The following is a 17288-nucleotide window of genomic DNA, read 5'->3' on the forward strand; positions in this document are numbered from 1 at the left end:
ATTGGGGATGTTTTATATTGGCCACAATCGAAGTGCTAGATTAGAAGGCCTTAACTTGCCAAACTGTGGCAACGGAGCATCCAAAAATACAACGAAGTTAATCAAAACTAGTTAAGTCTGTAGAAAGCCTTGAATACATAATAAAATGGAACATAGTTTCTCAAATAATTGGTACAATAGGTTAATTTGATACAGATTAAGGAATTACTGTATATGTTTAATAAATTTAATTTTATGTGTATTTTTTAGAGTGAGTGGAAGCAAATCTAAATACCAAGGCTAATACAATCAGCATAGAAACAAAGAGCAGGCACATGAGATTTTTCTTCATGGCCACCCCTTTCCAGAGTGTCTACTTCTTAAAAAAAAATGTCGATGAACTGGTTCTAAGTGCCTCACAGCTTCCCCAGACCTATCATTTCACTTGCACTGTTGTTCCATAGCGCCGAAGCCAGGCCTACTTTGCCTTTGAAATGTGCTTCCCATGACAAAGTCAAGGTCAAAATTCTCACCCCAAACTTCATCCTAAACCCCGTCAGAGTAGAAGGTGATGTCCTCTTGGCTCCCAAGGACTCTTGCTTTCTGTGGGAACACATGCCAACAGTGACACCAAGAGAGACAAGGCATCGTTCATGGAATGTGTTCCTCAGTTACAAACCAACCTCTTCAAGTGGAAGATTTTAGAGGCTGGCGTTTGTAACTACAGACTCAAGAATATCTGATGGCCTAACAAGTGACAAAAGGAAACATGTACAAAGGCTAGGTTCATACTTTCGGTAGGCTTAAATATAACTGTTCCATTGATGACTTTTGAGTTCCATCTGCTAAAGAAATGAAAAACATAATATCTTCCTCAAAAGTAAGATCTTGTAGAGATGCCATCAGAGAGAGAGAGAGAGAGCGAAAGAGATTGTTGGAAGCTAGAAAACAGAAGGGGGCGTTTTAGAACTTAGGAAAAGTTCCGTTTACCATCCAATGGTGCTTGCTCAGCACCGCAAGAGACAGCACTGTGTGCTATTATCACGATGTGCACTCATGCTGAGCAGAATGCAGTTAAACGTGTGCTTGGAGCATTAGGGAAAATGGGGCAGTAAGTTACCAGAAGCTTAGTGACTTTCTGGGAATTATAGTTGCTTAATTGTAGTAATTCAGTATTAGACAAGCCTCAAGGTTTATTTTGAAAAGCTAAAAGGAAAAAAAATGTCAAATATGAACTTTTTTCACTATAAAAATCCTGGTTGGCTTGTGGTTGGAGAAAAACCGAAAGTATTTTTTTATTGAAGACTCTCCCTGAAAATTAGCTTATATACTGACAAAATAAAAGACTCTCTAGCAGATGTGTTCCAACCATAATGCCAAGTCTTGCTTAACTGTAATTGAAAAGAGTCTAAGGCTGGCATTACACAACAGATAAGGTTGAAGAATTCCAACTTGGTCCTAGCAAAGTTCTCAGCTTCTCAGTTTCACATTAGGTTGCTGAGCAAGACTCTCCCAATTCCTCAAATTCAACAGACTCTAATCTACTATAGTCCTACTGGACTGAGATAATCTAAACTGATATGGTATATAAAAATTCCTAGTAATTCAGAGTGTGTTTTCCCTACAGCCCCTGCCTTATGAGAACTACAACTCCCAGCATACAATGCTAGGCACTGCCCTACACATCCCATCTGAACTAAAACTTCTGAGGCAATTATTTCTGAGGAACGTCACTCTCTAATCATATGCAGATATATGGCTGCAACGAGGGCAGGGTGTGTGTGTGTGTGTATGTGTGTGTGTATGTGAAGACAAACCCACAACCATCAAGTCCATCTCCTTCATAGTGACCCTAGATAGGATTTCAAGACTATAAATCTTTACACATGCAGACAGCCTCACCTTCCTCCCCAGGAGCGGCTGGTAGGTGAGAAGCTTAATGTCTATAACCTACTGGGCCCCCAGAGCTCTCTACACTGGAATGAACAGGTCCGCTTCTGAAAACCTCACTTATTAAATAAGGGAATCATGTTTCAATATTCTGATTGCCACAGATCTTAGGTTTTTAAATAATGTAGAGAATGGGGAAGATTCAAAATTATTTAACATATATTTAAACCACGAAGTGCTATTTTGAGGCAAGCCAACAACTGTTTTTACAGCCCCAGTTCCATTGATTTGCAAGTACAGTAGCCGACAGTAGTTGTAATTTTCTGGAGTTTCTAACGCTACGCTGATTTTCATTGGAGTCTAAGTTTCATCATAATTCTGAAATCTTGTATTTTGTTTACAGCTTCATAAGTTTTTTTGCTGGAAGGCTATAATCAGGAGAGATGTCAATCAGATCTATTTTAAAACTTGAACCTTAACTTTCTTTTTTATTTCTAATCATTTAAACCTGCGTGCTTCTAGGATCAGCAGAATCAGCACCAATTAAGAACTAGGTTCAAACAACAAAAACACAAACCTCACTCCCATTGAGTCAACTCTGCCTCATACCAGGCTGCTCCTTGGGATTCTGAGGCTGTAGCTCTTTACAGGAGTAGAAAGCCTTTACTACTCGGAACTTGTGGTTAGTAGCTTAACCCACTGTGCCACCAAGGCTCTGGAAAATTAGTTAGCAATGCAAATTCTCAGCCCCAGCTCCAGTACCAGCCCTCCTGAATCAGAGGGCTGGAATTGGAAGCCCAGTAATTGTGCCTTAACAAGCTCTCCTCACGGAAGGCGAAGAGCTGAAATGAGGGGGCCTCAGCTTTTCCTGCCACTTTGGAATCCCCTGGAGAAACCTTAAAGGAACATCAATGTACAATAGACAAATTAAACTGGACTATGTGGGGATGGCGGCAAGGCTTCAGGACTTTAAAAATGTTGATGGAAATGTTCAGGCGGGTCTCATGGACAGCCAGGGCAGACAACCACTGGTGGGAATCTTCAGATTGGAAGAAATCCAAGGGGGTGATCCTCAGAGTCATGTATTTTGCAGTTTCAAGGAACATTAGATAGGACTAAATTTTAGACAGGAAGAGACTCTAAGTTCCTAGCTTAGATATCTATCTAAGCATGAAGCACATGTTTTTGACTATCTGAAACCTGGGTCCATGTCTCGCACTTTTGTATTCTTAGCTAACAGTAAAAACAATGCTGGGGTCCAGGTGGTCTCCACTGCATGTGTGCAGAGTCGAATCACTCCATAGATGCTTCAAGGCTGTGACTTGCCTAAAGCAGATCACTAGGCCTTCTGAAGATCATCAGCCCAATGCTTAGCCTTTGGCGTGCACACACACCCCCTTCAAGGACTTCTAATGCTAAACCCATTGCTGTCTGGTCCATTGGGACTCACAGTAACCTTACAGTCACTTCCTAACACTAGCACGGTGCGTAAGTCTTAGATGAGGGAATAGGAAATCTCTAGAAAGAGACAGTCATTGATATTCTCTGCATACAACAGACCTAGGGTTTTGCCAAACACATCCCATTTTTCGTGTGTAGAAAACAGTAGTTTTAGAGAAATAGCTATGCCTAAGGCTTTGATAACCTCCACATGCCGAAATGTTCACAGCTCCTCTTTTCACGGTCAAAGTGTTTTCTGGACATACGAGGCAGCCCTGGGCCCCAACTGCTGGCTGGTAAGTGCCCAACGGACACGATTCACAAGTCTCAAGTCCATTGGATGAGTAGGTGCCTTGTTGACACTGAGCTAAAAAGAAAATGGTTGTATGATTAGTAATGAAGACATTATGATGTACAAAATGAGCACTGTGTGTGTGTTAGAGCTAAAAGCATTTGAATTCTGGGCAGAAGCAGAGAGATAGACAACTCTCCTCTGATTGGCCAAGCATATACACTGTATCCAAGACTCTCTCATGCTTCCACTAGCTACTACTAAGTTTGTAGATGTTTCTCATTGCTTCCTTTATTGTCTAACAAACTACTTGACCCAATGAACGTGTTCAATAAATCGTGGGTGAATGACACCTGACAAACATTCCAGAAGGGAGCTATCAATGGACAAAGTGGCCACTAGGGAAGGGGCAATGTTCTCCTGAGAGGTGGGAATAAAACTCTAAATTGAGCTAAGGTCCCAAAGTGACCCTGGGACCTTTGCCACTCTAAATGAAAAAACTGGCTGTGCTCCCTCAAGCTAGCCACAAGCACCAATGCATTTCAGGGCTGCCAGGGGACATAGATAAATGGAGTTAGAGCATCAGGCCCTGTGAGGCTGAGCGAGTTTCTAAAATTTCTAGTGATCGTTTGTACTAGAACAGGAAGACCAGATTCCCAGACTTCCTGGACACTGTCCCCGCCTTCTGTCCTTGACCCCAGGCACTCTCATCGTCACCACAGCTAATCCTGTTAGTGCGATGTTCAGTCACCCATCACTTGTCCTGAGTTTGTGTTCATTTGTCTCTAAACACCCACCCCTGTATTTGCAACAGTGGCAAAGAGGTACCATTTTTGAAAGCCCTTTTTGGAAGGACTTACTATAACCTGATTCATGAAAGTGTTTTCCGTGTGCACAGAAAGTTCCCTATCCTAAACATTCCCACCAGGCACTGTCATTGCGAATAATAAAGATACTTTGAATAATACTAGATCATGTAGAATGAATACAGACTTGTAGTTATTCAATTACAAGTAAACAGAGAAATTGATCTCATTATATCAAGCACTATTTCAAGAAAAGTGACTTTTCTAATTGCTGAGTGGCATTAAAGCCATCTCCAGAAATTAATGTGAAATTATAAAGAAATTCCGGCTACCTGATGGTGAATTGGAATGGTTGCTGATAAGATTTGACTTCTAGAGAGAAATGGAGTATCCCCATAAGAAACACCAGCTTCTGCCTTTCTTTCTTTTTTTTTAATTGAGGAAAATATTTGAGTAATAGAATAGGAACATTAAGTATAGAAACATCAGTTAACAGAAAAGTATGAATTAATGAAACTAACAAATCAATAAATTCACTTGAAGGAATGCTCTTAGTTTGTCCTGTTTGCCATTTAGAGTTCAGAACTGGGCCCAAACGTCAGGCTTCTGTTTATCAAACATGCACACTAAGCCGCTACCTTTACATTCCGAGATGGTTCTCGAGTGGAAGTACTCGGTGTGTGTCCCGTCTGGACAGAGCTTGCATTCCAGCTGCCCTTCTTCATCCTGGTAGAATCCAATCCCACAGCTTTCACAGACGAAGTGCTTCAGAGAATAATAGGTTCCCAAAGGGCAATTCACTGAAGAGAAACAAGCGAGACACGTGGACGAGGTTGGTGAGCTACAGCAGTGGAGCGCAGGTTCTTTTTGCCCAGAGCACATACGCAATAAAGCACATCCCAGGCACCAAGAAGGCTCCATTTCCAGCAGGCTACTCAGGAGGCTAACCCTTGTAGAAACACATTTGTAAAAGTCACAGTAGTGGATTCTCTTTGGTCAACTTCTGATTGACCTAACTTAGGACTTGTGTGCTTTGAAGTGTGGGTGACAGCTAGGATAACCTAGGTCCCCATGAGCAGCACACAACTAACAAAGTGTAAACGACTGGATTAAAGAATGAAACAATGAGTGTTTAGGATGATTTAAGACCTTGAGTGAATACAATGTTTTTCCTACTCTTCCTCTTAGGGAAATTGACTGCCCACAACAGCCTCATTTCTGGTGACAAAGATCAGACAAACGGGGTGAGAGCAAGACAGGTGAATTAAGTAGACCCTTGTGTCTGCAGGCAAGAATCATTGCCCACCAAAGGTAAAGCTTAGGCATCCCAGATCTAAGGTCCTGGAGGGAAACAGGCTAATTTTAGAACCACCACCCCGACACCCTGGGGATTTAGTCTACTGTTTGACAGCCTTGTGGCTCAAATATTCTGAGCCCAATGTGAAATATTAAACCCATTAAAAAGCTAGCTAGCAAAACTAGAAACCTTTGATAAAGAGTACTTGAAGTCAGGGCCCAGGACACAGATCCTAGGTGACAGGGGGGTTTAGAAGTGTGTGAGAGTTACTTTGGGCCCCAGCTCCAAAGTTTCTGATGCAGTACTTAGGAGATGGGTGCAAGTGAAGCTGCATGTTAGCAAGCGCTGGAGGAGAGGTTGCAGATGCACCCAGTCTGAAGACCACACTGAGAATGGTGAATAGGGATCCAGGTGACTCCTGCCTTTTACTCACAAGGTGGGGAGGAAACCAGAGCAGGCTCAGAATGACAGCAATTTTAATGTGCCGAATAGGTAGAACAATAGAACACATTCCATGAAAGCCCTGGGACTAGCAATAGGGAATGGGTGATGGGAAACAGGTCCTGTGCCTACAGAGGGACGGACACGAGACTTGTGTCCCTAGGCTCAGCAGAGTGCACAGATTTGGGTTCGGGTGGAGGGTGGGTTTCCACTCTTTTAAATTCCGGCTTCTTCAGGAAATCGGCTGGGATTAATCATGGCAATCTAGAACAGGGGTTAAAAGTTAAAGGGCTGGGAGCAGGTGGGAGGGGATGGGACGTTGGGGATAGGTTGTGGGGAGAGAGGGATGGGCAAGCGGGAACAAGGAGGGGGAGCGGGACTAGTTAATGGGCATGAGTTCTCCTTGAGCTGATGGAAGTGTCTTGGGACTAGATGGAAAAGAGGACCAGCCCACACTAAGAATATACTACATGCCAGTGAATGGGACAGTCTAACCTGGTGCACTTTATGTCGTGTACATTTCATCTCAATGGTTTTAAAAAGTCACAAAAGTTAAGGCTCAGGTGTTACCTGCCTGGGAGTAAACTCAGCTACATGACTTGCTGTCTTGATGGTTAAGACTTACTGAATAAAGGCTCAGAGATTCTGACTTCAGTTTCCTCGTCGCTAACCTGTTCTTAGTCATCGGGGCAGCTCAGAGAGTTGTTAAGATAGGGCTCGCACATGAAACATGCTTAGTCAGGGGACAGAACTGGTCAAAAAGTTCCTGCAGGGCGTGGACGAGGTCTGCAGATTTATCAATAAAATAAAGATGTGTGACCCTGAGTGGCTGCGCACACTCTCAAGACAAACTCATGATGCCAACAGCCACAGCAACCATAGCCAACCCATGTTTGATTTCAAGAGCCCTTTGTAGTTGCAAAAGAGTTCGATCATTTCTCCAGATCCCCAATGAGCTCGAGAATTTGGAGACCAGACAGGCAATGACGGAAGGGGCCAACTCACCACACATGCGTCCTCTCAGCAACGAGCCAGGTCTGCAGAAGGGCAAAGCCTTTTCGGTCTCCAGGGAATTGGTGTCGGCGACGAGCATTTCAGAGGCAATTTGGAACGCGTTCAGGGGCTGCTTACTGAGGGTCCTTCGCAGTCGATTCGTGATGGTTTCCAGGGTCTCAATAAGTCGTTGCTGATTTTCGAATTCAAGAGTATCGTTTCTTTCCTCGGGTAATGGCACACTAGCTGCGATCAAAAGAAGCCAACGTAAGACCTAACACACACACAAACACACATGGTGTTTTAGGAAGACACTCGTAATTCATTTTTACCCCCAAAGAAACAGCGTGTTATAGATACGTTAGGAAAGAGAATTTCATAAATAAACTCAGCCAATACTTCCTGAGCACCTACTGCGAGGTTAATAATAAGAACCCTATCATTTTACCCCCTCCTTCTGTCATGAACTGAAGGAAGTCTAGTGGCATAGTGTTGGGCTGCTAACCAGCAGGTCAGCAGTTTGAAACCAGCAGTCCCTCTGAGGGCGAAAGGGAAGACTTTGGGCCCCGTGAAGATTGACGACAGCCTCACAAATGCAACCGGGCCATTCTGACCCGTCTAACAGGGTTGCTTTGAGCTGGGGTTGATGCCATGACAATGGGCCATATTCTGGGTCTACATCATCTTGGGGAGGGGGTGTTACTCGCTACAGCATATTAAAGACCTCCATGTACAACACCCATCTCAGCTCATTACACCAAGATGAAGAGAGAAAACCCCAAAACCATTGCCATCGATGTCATTCTGACTCATAATGACCCTGTAGACAGAGTCGAACTGCCCCATAGGTTTTCCACCGTAGATATCTGGACAGAAGGACATGGCCCCCTCTTCCTCCTGCAGAGCAGCTGGTGAGTTTGGATTCTTTTGGTGACTCGCGACTAAGTGCTTTCCCTCACTGCGCCCCAGAATTGCTTCGGTGGCTGCAAGGATCATAAAACCCAACTGCGATCCCAAAGGGCAAATAATGAGAAGACTAGGTGATTCGGGTCTACCGACTGGCTCAGTTCCCCGGGTGATTTCATCTGACTCCGAAGTGGAGAGTCTGAGGACTGGGTTTTCCACCAAGACTTTTACATGATATCATTTCTTCAGACAGTTTGCCCTTACCGGTAATGTTGAAAATTAACTTAATTTTGTGGTCCGACTGTGGGGCACTTCTTTGGATCCGTGGTGGCCTGGCTTTGCTGGTGCCTGTGGGGGTTTCATGCACAGCGTCTACAAAGTCATCATACGAGTAATCCAGCCTATTGCCTGCACCCCAGCCGCCTGGTCCTGGACAGTTGGGGCAGAGAAAGAAAGCACCATACCATTGCAGCTTCCTTGCAGTTAAGGTTCTGATGGTAAACAATAAGCAACACATCTGCTGATGTCAAATTGCCCTCGTCTGCTTCCTAACCTGCTTGTAATGTACAGCATACAGGATTTGGCCGATAGTCCTATAATTTGGGGGTATGCGATTATTAAATAGATTGCTACTGAATTAGTCTAAAAGATGAACACAAATGCCTGGAGATACCTTAGGCATCTAACTGGCGACCTACTGCTGAGTCAGGAGCCCGGCCGTTGAAGTGCTGGCTGCTAACTGGAAGGTAGGTATTTTAAACCCTCCAGCTGTCCCACAGGAGACAGCAGCACTCTGCCTTGCGGAGTTAGATGTTCGATCACACAAGCATCCTATGGGCACCACGGTGTGTGCGATTCTCTGCACGCACCATTCAGCACTGCTATGAACGTCTTGGGTTCAGATGTAAAATTTGTTACCTAAGGGAAGTCATCTGAGCCTCAGCTTCTTCATCTGAGATAATGATCCTTACTTCACAGAAGGTGAAATATATGAGATAATATATTTGACTCATTGTAAAACTTCAGTAAGTGATATTAATATCATTGCTCCGTTTTGTGCTTCAAAAATTAAAATCCTATTTATATAGGTATAGCCAGCTAAGCACTTTTAAAAAATGCTAATTTATGTTTATTGCTTACCTTTTCCCTTAAACACTTTCCCACAAGTGTTACATATTTATTATAGAAAAAGAAATTAGATGAGCAAAGAGAAAAATATTAAAAATCGCCGACAACTCCATCATCTAGCAATAGCCCAAATTGACATGTTAGGTAAGCCTTTCCCTACCTAGGCGTGTTGAGAATGCATTTGTATGTGTGTATCTGGATTAAAAACAAACAACACAGTTAAAACCCATTCAATTTTGATTACACTGTATATATTATTTAGTAATCTTTTTTCAAAAAAAATTTCGCCTAACTACCATCATGACATTTCTATGTCACTAGTGAAACATATCAGGCTATGAATAGTAGTTAAAAAGTATTCTCTACTATAACTCTACAACAAACCGTATCATCAGGCCACTAGTTTTAGGTTATCTCAAAGTTTTGGAACCTACAATATTTTATCATATCTGAGACACCGTCAATGAGAAGACACATCCCAATTTCAGAGATGTCAAAATGAAACATGTGTATCTGAGTTTATGAAATATGGCACATCTCTGCACCCTGGCCTGATCTTTATAAAAAGAATTATTCTTAGAAGTAGAATTTCTGGGCCTGAGAGTGTGAACACTTTTAATTCTTAGATACACATCATGAACTGCATTCTCATTTCTCTTCTGACCCTACACATTTGCCACATGTGGGCATTATAATTCTTATTCATATTTATCTGACAGGTCAAAATTGGTACCTTATTTTAGTTTTAATTTTAAGGATATGGTGATCATTAATTTATTATTGGACCTTTATATTATGTTCATTCTGACACTCCGAGGTATTTTTTTCCTCCAAGGTATTTTTATTTTTAATAAGTCTTATGCTCATTTTTTGACTCTCCTCTAGGAAAACATTCAAGGAAGAAAGGTTTCTTTTTAGGATCATGTATGCAATGCCTCGGACTAGAAAACTGGGATTTGGATCCTTTACTTGGACAACAGCATCACCCCGCTCGTGGTCCTCGGTGACAACTGATCCTGCACTCTGTGTGTGTCTTTATATCCCTGCAGCTTCAGCTACCTGCGAGGGGGAGCCTGGCTCGTGTGGAGTAGAAATGGTGTCATCATTTGGATCACGTTAAGAAATCCACCACTAGTGTTATTTTATTTCAATCCTATCTAACAAAAGCCACAAAAAAACAATCCAAAGGATTAACGGACTGCAAAACCCCAGTCTGCATGACCCTGAGACCGGAAGAACTATCGGGTGCTGGACAATTCACTGAGGACTTGCTTTAAAAGTGATGACAATAGGAGGTCCTGGATAGAGTGGGAAGAAAATGTTGGAGGGGGGGGCGGGGATAGAGAGGGCTCGAAGTTATCAGTAGACCACACTTACAGATCTGATAGAGACAGGTGGTGGAACCCTGTGACTGGCCTTTAGGCACCCTTCAAACCTAGAATAGAGTTCATCTCCACAGATCACCTTTTAGCTAAGTGACAGAAAGGTCAATAAGTTGAACACCACTAGGGAGAGAGATCTCTGCTTAGTAGGACAGTCAGTCATAAGAGATCAAAGGGTAGCATTTGCCCCATGGGAAAGGGCAGAGGAGAGGAAGAGACAGGAAAGACCGAGGAGGGAATGGTGAACACGGGAAGAAGTGAGAGCATGCTGCTACACTGTGCAGAGTGCAAATCACTTGACAAAACAAAACGTGAGCGAGGGGTTGAGTGGAAACCCAATTGGCTCTTTAAACTTTCACCCAAAGCATAATTTTAAAACTTTCACAGAAAATTACGTAAGTTAAATAAAACGGGGAAATAACTCAAATAGGAAATTGTTTGCATACATTGTGCTAAATTGATTTGATGAAATAATATGCTGGCATTAACAGTGCCATTACACAGTATTTAATGGCATAAAAATGTCTTCTAAGATATTAACTCCATTTTACAATCCTTTTTTTAATTTCCCTGGTAGTTTATCATGCTGAAGACCTTGGCTAGTATTTTAAAATCATTTACTTCAATTAGCTAATAAAAGGTTCATTTTTATTAAACACCTGATTAATAAGTAAAACAATAATAAGGGTCCATTTTTCTACTATGCTCCATTCTTCTGGAATCATCTTTTATTTTGCTGATCAGTTTTGCAAACTACCAACACTATAGAATTTCATTACCAATTGCAAAGCCATTTTCATAGTCATAATTATATTCCAGGCAATATTTCTGGGTCAGGTCCTCCATCCTGCAGTCAATGTCATCAGCATCATTACAAAATGATGGGGTCTGTGAATGAAAAGCAAACAGGAGAAATGTAAGCCACATCTCTGTGCATCCGATAAGCCCTTTGCTCCCCCAGCCTTCACACACCTTCAAGGGAAGAGAGGGCCCCAGCTCTCTTCACACTCTTGGAAATTTTAACCCCCCACCCCCTTCCATCTCTCTATCATCAGTGCCTACAATAGAACACAGACACTAAGTCTTTGGTAAATGAATGAATATGGGTTTAAAGTCATAGTCTGATCCACTCTCCCAACAGTAGCAAATGTAACTATGTTGTTCATGATACAGACACAGTCAAGCACACATACTAATCGTTTTCAGATCATTTGAAATGTGCGTCCACTTACCTGTTAAGATCGTTTAGTTTAGTCACTTAAAGAGTTGAATCTGCACAACTCAACAATTCATGTACTGTGGCTCATAGCTGGCCAATACGCATATAATTTCATTTTCTCAACAGGGTTTTAAATTCTGTACCATTGACTAAACTAATGACATTATCAATGCATAGTGCTTATGCATTGGGCAGATCGCTGGGAGTTGGCCAGTTCTAAACCACTGGCCAACTCTGCAGGGGAAGGTTGAGGCTTCCTAATCTTGTGAAGATTTGCAGGCCTGGAAACTCAGAGGGGCAGTTATACCCGATCCTGTAGGGTTGCTATGAGTCAGCACCGGCTTGATGGCAGTGGAGGTGATGCCCTAGGGGAGGGATTGATAATGCTCTCTAACATCAAATGACAATGTTGTCTCTAAGGTGAATCAGAGACATATATAAACTATAAATGCCTGAATGGATTTTGGCCTTGTAATTAATTCTTTCTAGCCCTAATCTAAGAACAATTATTTCTTATGACGTGGCCCTGCTTGATGCTTGTCCTCATGAAGAGATCACTGAAGATGAGGGTGCTATAGCAAAATGTGGTGAAGAAACTAGCGGGTGCCTGGTTACCAGAAAAGATAATGTCTGGGGTCTTAAAGGTTGATCTTCGAACAAGTAGCCATCGAAGTGAGGCATCAACTAAATTCACAGGGAAGAGGCACACCATGATATGCAATCCAAGGACTGTAAATAATATAGTCCAAATCTGAAGGAGGGAATGGCATCAGAGCTTAAATTATGAACATCTAGTATTTGCAGAAGGATATGGACGACCGTGGAAGCTCTAAGTCCATTTGCAGGGTCCACGTGTGGATTAAACGTCCGGTGAATCCCCTCTGATCAGAGTTGAGAGACATGAATAGCCTTGCTGTCAGACCGAGAGCATTAAGGCAGAGATAGTTTAAAATGTAATACCATTTGATTTCCCCTTTGGCATATTTTGAAGTTGTTTCAGTTTAAAAAAAAAGTGAAGGGGAAATAAAAGTGGATGACGCCCCTGGTGCCCCCACTCTGACCGTGGAGCAGGGTGTGAACAGCCGTGCTGTCATGCAGAACGTATTGGAACGTGGATTGTTGCAGATGCAATTAGATCAAAATTTAGCACCCTACCATCTGATCTCCCTCATGATCCATTTAAGTTTTTTCTAGTTTTCAATATTTTCTGCTTTGTGACTTAGGCTTTTATTTGTTTTACTTTGTTGTTGTTGATACATTTTTAAAATCCTGTTTCCCTTTAATGTTTTTCTGTATGTGAAATCCAGGATAGGAAAATCTAGAGACAGTAACTGGATTAATGGTTCCTTGGGGGTGTGGCAGGGGAGGTTGGGGAGAAGTGGGGAGCTAATAATGATGGGTCCAAGAAGGAAGAAAAGGTTCTAAAACTGATTGTGGTGATGATTTTACAACTCTTCTTGATGTGATTGAACTATTGAATTGTATGATATATGAATCATAAGCCAATAAAACATTGAGAAAAAAAGAAGTCATTTATAGTCCCTTTGGAGTGGGGCATAATTAGTATGAGATGTATTACTACCTTTATTTTGTAGACATAGTTGGTATAATAGTTTTGTTAGTTTACAGTGGTTTGTTTGTTTTCCTTTCTTTTTGGAAATTGGTGTACTGAGTAGATTTAAATGCTGTTTTATTCAGCATGCATTTATTAAATGAATGTGTTAATATTTTAATGTGTTGACAGCAGGGCTTGCCTCAGAGCAACCCCACGATAATAGGTTTATTAGTAAATAAATAAAGTGCTATCCACTTTGTTAGGGATGTGAATCTGAGTATAACAAGATGTTCGGTACAGTTAAATATAGTGTCCCACTTTCCCCTAAGCCCTGAAATGTTCCTAAAAAATACACAGGAGAGAAAAAAAACATTTAAATGTTCAACTAACTCAGTATTGCACACCGAAAGCAGTCTAGAATGTTTGGCGTTTTGTCAAATGTTAAATAATAGAGCAGGTATCCTCAAGCAACGTGGCCCATACACTTCTGACTTTCTGACTCAGCATGTTTAAAAACAATTCACAACATTTTAGTACAGGTTTACTTATGACTCATTCCAGACATGTTTAGACCACACGAAAAAGAGGGACATAATCAGGGCAAGGAATTTCAGTTGCAAGTGGTCAGGAGACTATGAGAAGTTTGACAGACAACAAATCTTACTGACATACCATTTTCCCCAGGGTAGTCTCAAAAGCTTCAGAAAACTTCTGCAGCAGATCCGTGTCATCACAGCGGGTTGCTTTGTAAAGCATTTCAAAGGACTTGAATCCATGATTTGCAAAACGCTTTACTGGAAAATGGTGGACAAAGCAGCTTCAGTTGGTGAGTGACTTTGAAACAAGATTTAGCTTTCTCTGGAATAACTGTAACCTCGTATTGGAATACTGACACAATCGATGAGATTGTAATAAAGATCGGTGGGGACGGCTAAGACCCTTCTCTAGGGACTCCTTGATTGTAATAGCCAGTCAGGCTGCAGTGGTCGGTTACCGAGTGAGGGGAGTTGGTTTGTGAAACACTATTTTTACCTTCCAGAAAAGAGAAAGTGGGCATTTAACATAAGAGATATAAAGAATATTTTCATAAAAGGTTGGTAATTTTTATAAAACTCTGCCTGGATCAAAGATATGACATTTTCATGCAATCTTGTTGATTTTAAGGTACCACTGGGTTGGTTGGGACTCAAATCCACCCACTCATATTCACCATCCTCACAATCATTGTTAAGTTTGAGTTCACTGCTATAGCCACTGTGTCACTCCACGTACTCTCATTTACCAAGCATGATCTCCTTTACCAAGCTAGTGACCGGCCCCCTCTGATAACATGTCCAGAATAAATGGGACAAAGTCTTACCATTCTTGGTCCTAAGGAACATTTGGTATTGAAAGATTTCTAAATATTAGGGGTAGCTATCTTCCTTGAAAATGTGGTTTCTACATAAGTGAGTTTCTATGCATAGAGACACAGCAAGATGTCCTAAAGCAGTCAGAAATAATACCTCTATATAAATAACATAGCGATCAAAATCGTAGCCTAAAGCTGTGAAAAAGGCGAGTAATATTTATGGTATTTATTTCCCTAAGTTCAAAATCATTAGACCAAGTGAACTGCCTTTATTTATTTTCCCAGGGAAACTGGCATTTGAATGCCATTCACCTTTGAGCATCGAAGATTCGTGCCAGAGAACGTTTACTTACATTAGACAATGTGGTTATGCTTTAAAACAAAAATACATATTTGAGTATAGACTAATTCAATCTGCATCTAAATCAATTCTAAAGAGAATGGCTGATGCATTTAATTCCATTCCATATGAGTGTAAATTGAAATTTATCATTACAAAAATATCAACATATGAAGTGCTTGTTTCTCTACATATCCTCCATCTAGTTCTATACCTTTCTAACAGCAGGGTTTTCATTTCTCTAACTCTTCCTTGGCCTAAGCCAAGGTATCTTCAATGACTGCATATGCCTGTGAAAGTAGGGCATTGAATAAGGAAGGCCAAAGAAGAATCAATGCCTTTGAATCGTGGTACAGACAAAGAATACTGAAAGTAGCATGGTCTGCGAAATGGACAAACTGATCCGCCTTGAAAGAAGTACAGACGGAAGGCTCCTTAGAGGGAAGAATGACAAGACTCTGTATCGTGTGCTCCGGACATGTTAGGAGAGACCTGGAGAAGGAGCTCATGCTTGGTAAAGCAGCAGGGCAGTGAAGCAGAGGAAGCTCTCTAGAAAGATGAATTCACACGGTAGCTGCAATAATGAGCTCAAACCTCAGACCAAGTGTGAGGTTGGTGAGAGCTGGAGAGTGTTTTGTCTGGGTCACTGTGAACCTGAACCAGCTCAAGGGCACCAAACTAGAACAACGACCCACCCTTCCTTGAAGAACCTGCGTACCAAACGGCAAGTTTGGCATCTTCAAGGGAGTCAAACTGTGTCCCTTTTCAATGTTTTTTGAGTTTGGGGGAAAAAACAAGTCTGAAGGGGCAAGATCAAGGCTGTCGTTTGGATGGGACAAGGCTTCCCCATGAAATTCTCATAGAATAAGCAAGTACATTGTCGTGATGGAAAAAAATTCCTGGGCACAATTGTCCTGGCCATTTTTTATTACCAATGCAGGTTTCAATTTCCTTAAAACTTCTAAAAATAAGGCCCTATGATTGTCCTATGTCCTTCCAGAAAATCTACCAACACTACTTTTTTGGAATTTCAAGAAACAATTGCCAGAATGTCTGAGCTCATCCCTCTGCCTTGAATTTCACTAAATCTGCAGATCCCCTGGGAAGTCACTGTGTTTATTGGACTTTTTTTTTTTTTAAGACACTAAGGAAATTAAGACAAGCGAGTTACTGGGAGAACTTGTCTACCCACCGATTGCGAAGGCATGTTAAACACATGTTATTTGGAATAAACCAGGAGATAAAACAGTAGCAATACTTTTTGATTTCCCTTTGTATGCTGTTCTTATTTTAAATATGAGCCCTTTGGCAAACTCTCAGACTAAACTTTAAGTTCCATCTGAGAAGTCAAGAATAATAGACTGACCATCTCTTCAGATTCTTCTAGTGAATACCAATGGAAGGGCTGGGATGGGTGCTCCTTCAGATGATTCTTCCTCTACAGAAATGCAATATCTCACATAGCAAACCTTTGGTAGGCTAATTATTTTAAATCGAGGGATGAGCATTACTCTTATCCACAAACAGCTATAATAATTCCAAGCACCATTTTTTCATCCATCAAACTTGAACCCCCTAGTAAGGCAACTTTCCTCTTGAGTGCTTTAAGAACGCACACACACATTCGCATACAGTAAAGGTTCTCAGAATAAGATTTAAACTTACTAGCACAGTCCGGCCATTCAGTAGAAAACGGAGGCTTCCAGATGCCATCTTCGAAAGCACAATGATACTTCTCAGTAGTCCCCTCTGTGAAATCGTAGCCCTCCAAACAACTTAGTGTACAGTTAACCCCGGCACTCTCTCGAGTACATTCCAAATCTCCATTTACAGGTGTAAACGGAACTTCACAGGGAGAACCTATGCAAAAAAACATTATTATTAATATGTAATATTATTAGAGCTTGCGTTAGTCTGGGTACTTTAGAGAAACAAATCCACAGAAATGCATGTATAAGAGAGAGTTTTATATAAAGATTAAGTGCGCATCAAGAAAACATCCCGACCCAGTGCTGCTCAAGCCCAGAAGTCCAACATAAACCCATTAACCCATATGTCCAACACCAATCCACAAAGTCCTCCTCCATCTCACAATACAGATTCAATGATGCCGACTGCAGGAGAAAAGCCGAGTCAGTGAACGTGTAAGCATCTCAGCACTGGCCGGGGTCTCCACACAGGTGCTCCAGCACCCAGGACTGCACTGGGGTAGGTCCATGTGGCTTCTCCTCGGGGATGTCTTGCAGGAAGTGAGCCTTACAAGCTGAAG

The 17288-nt window shown here is 41.7% G+C and overlaps 1 protein-coding gene across 1 annotated transcript in view; it reads right to left on the bottom strand.

Moving 5' to 3' along the window:
• SVEP1 (sushi, von Willebrand factor type A, EGF and pentraxin domain containing 1) overlaps positions 1-17288 on the bottom strand; it is a gene marked incomplete at its 3' end in the record, with an annotated part of 165946 nt that overhangs the window by 85568 nt on the left and 63090 nt on the right. Inside the window, exons 11-17 of the mRNA XM_045296537.1 lie at positions 16685-16879; positions 14001-14122; positions 11334-11442; positions 8309-8473; positions 7151-7384; positions 5046-5207; positions 3515-3676 (exon numbers count right to left, since the gene is read on the bottom strand). Coding sequence (XP_045152472.1) covers positions 3515-3676; positions 5046-5207; positions 7151-7384; positions 8309-8473; positions 11334-11442; positions 14001-14122; positions 16685-16879 — 1149 coding nt within the window. The remainder of the gene's footprint in view (positions 1-3514; positions 3677-5045; positions 5208-7150; positions 7385-8308; positions 8474-11333; positions 11443-14000; positions 14123-16684; positions 16880-17288) is intronic.

This window comes from Echinops telfairi, unplaced genomic scaffold, assembly GCF_000313985.2.
Source record: "Echinops telfairi isolate 266 unplaced genomic scaffold, ASM31398v2 ScPeMD7_7410;HRSCAF=8448, whole genome shotgun sequence".
NCBI classification, from domain to species: Eukaryota; Metazoa; Chordata; class Mammalia; order Afrosoricida; family Tenrecidae; genus Echinops; species Echinops telfairi.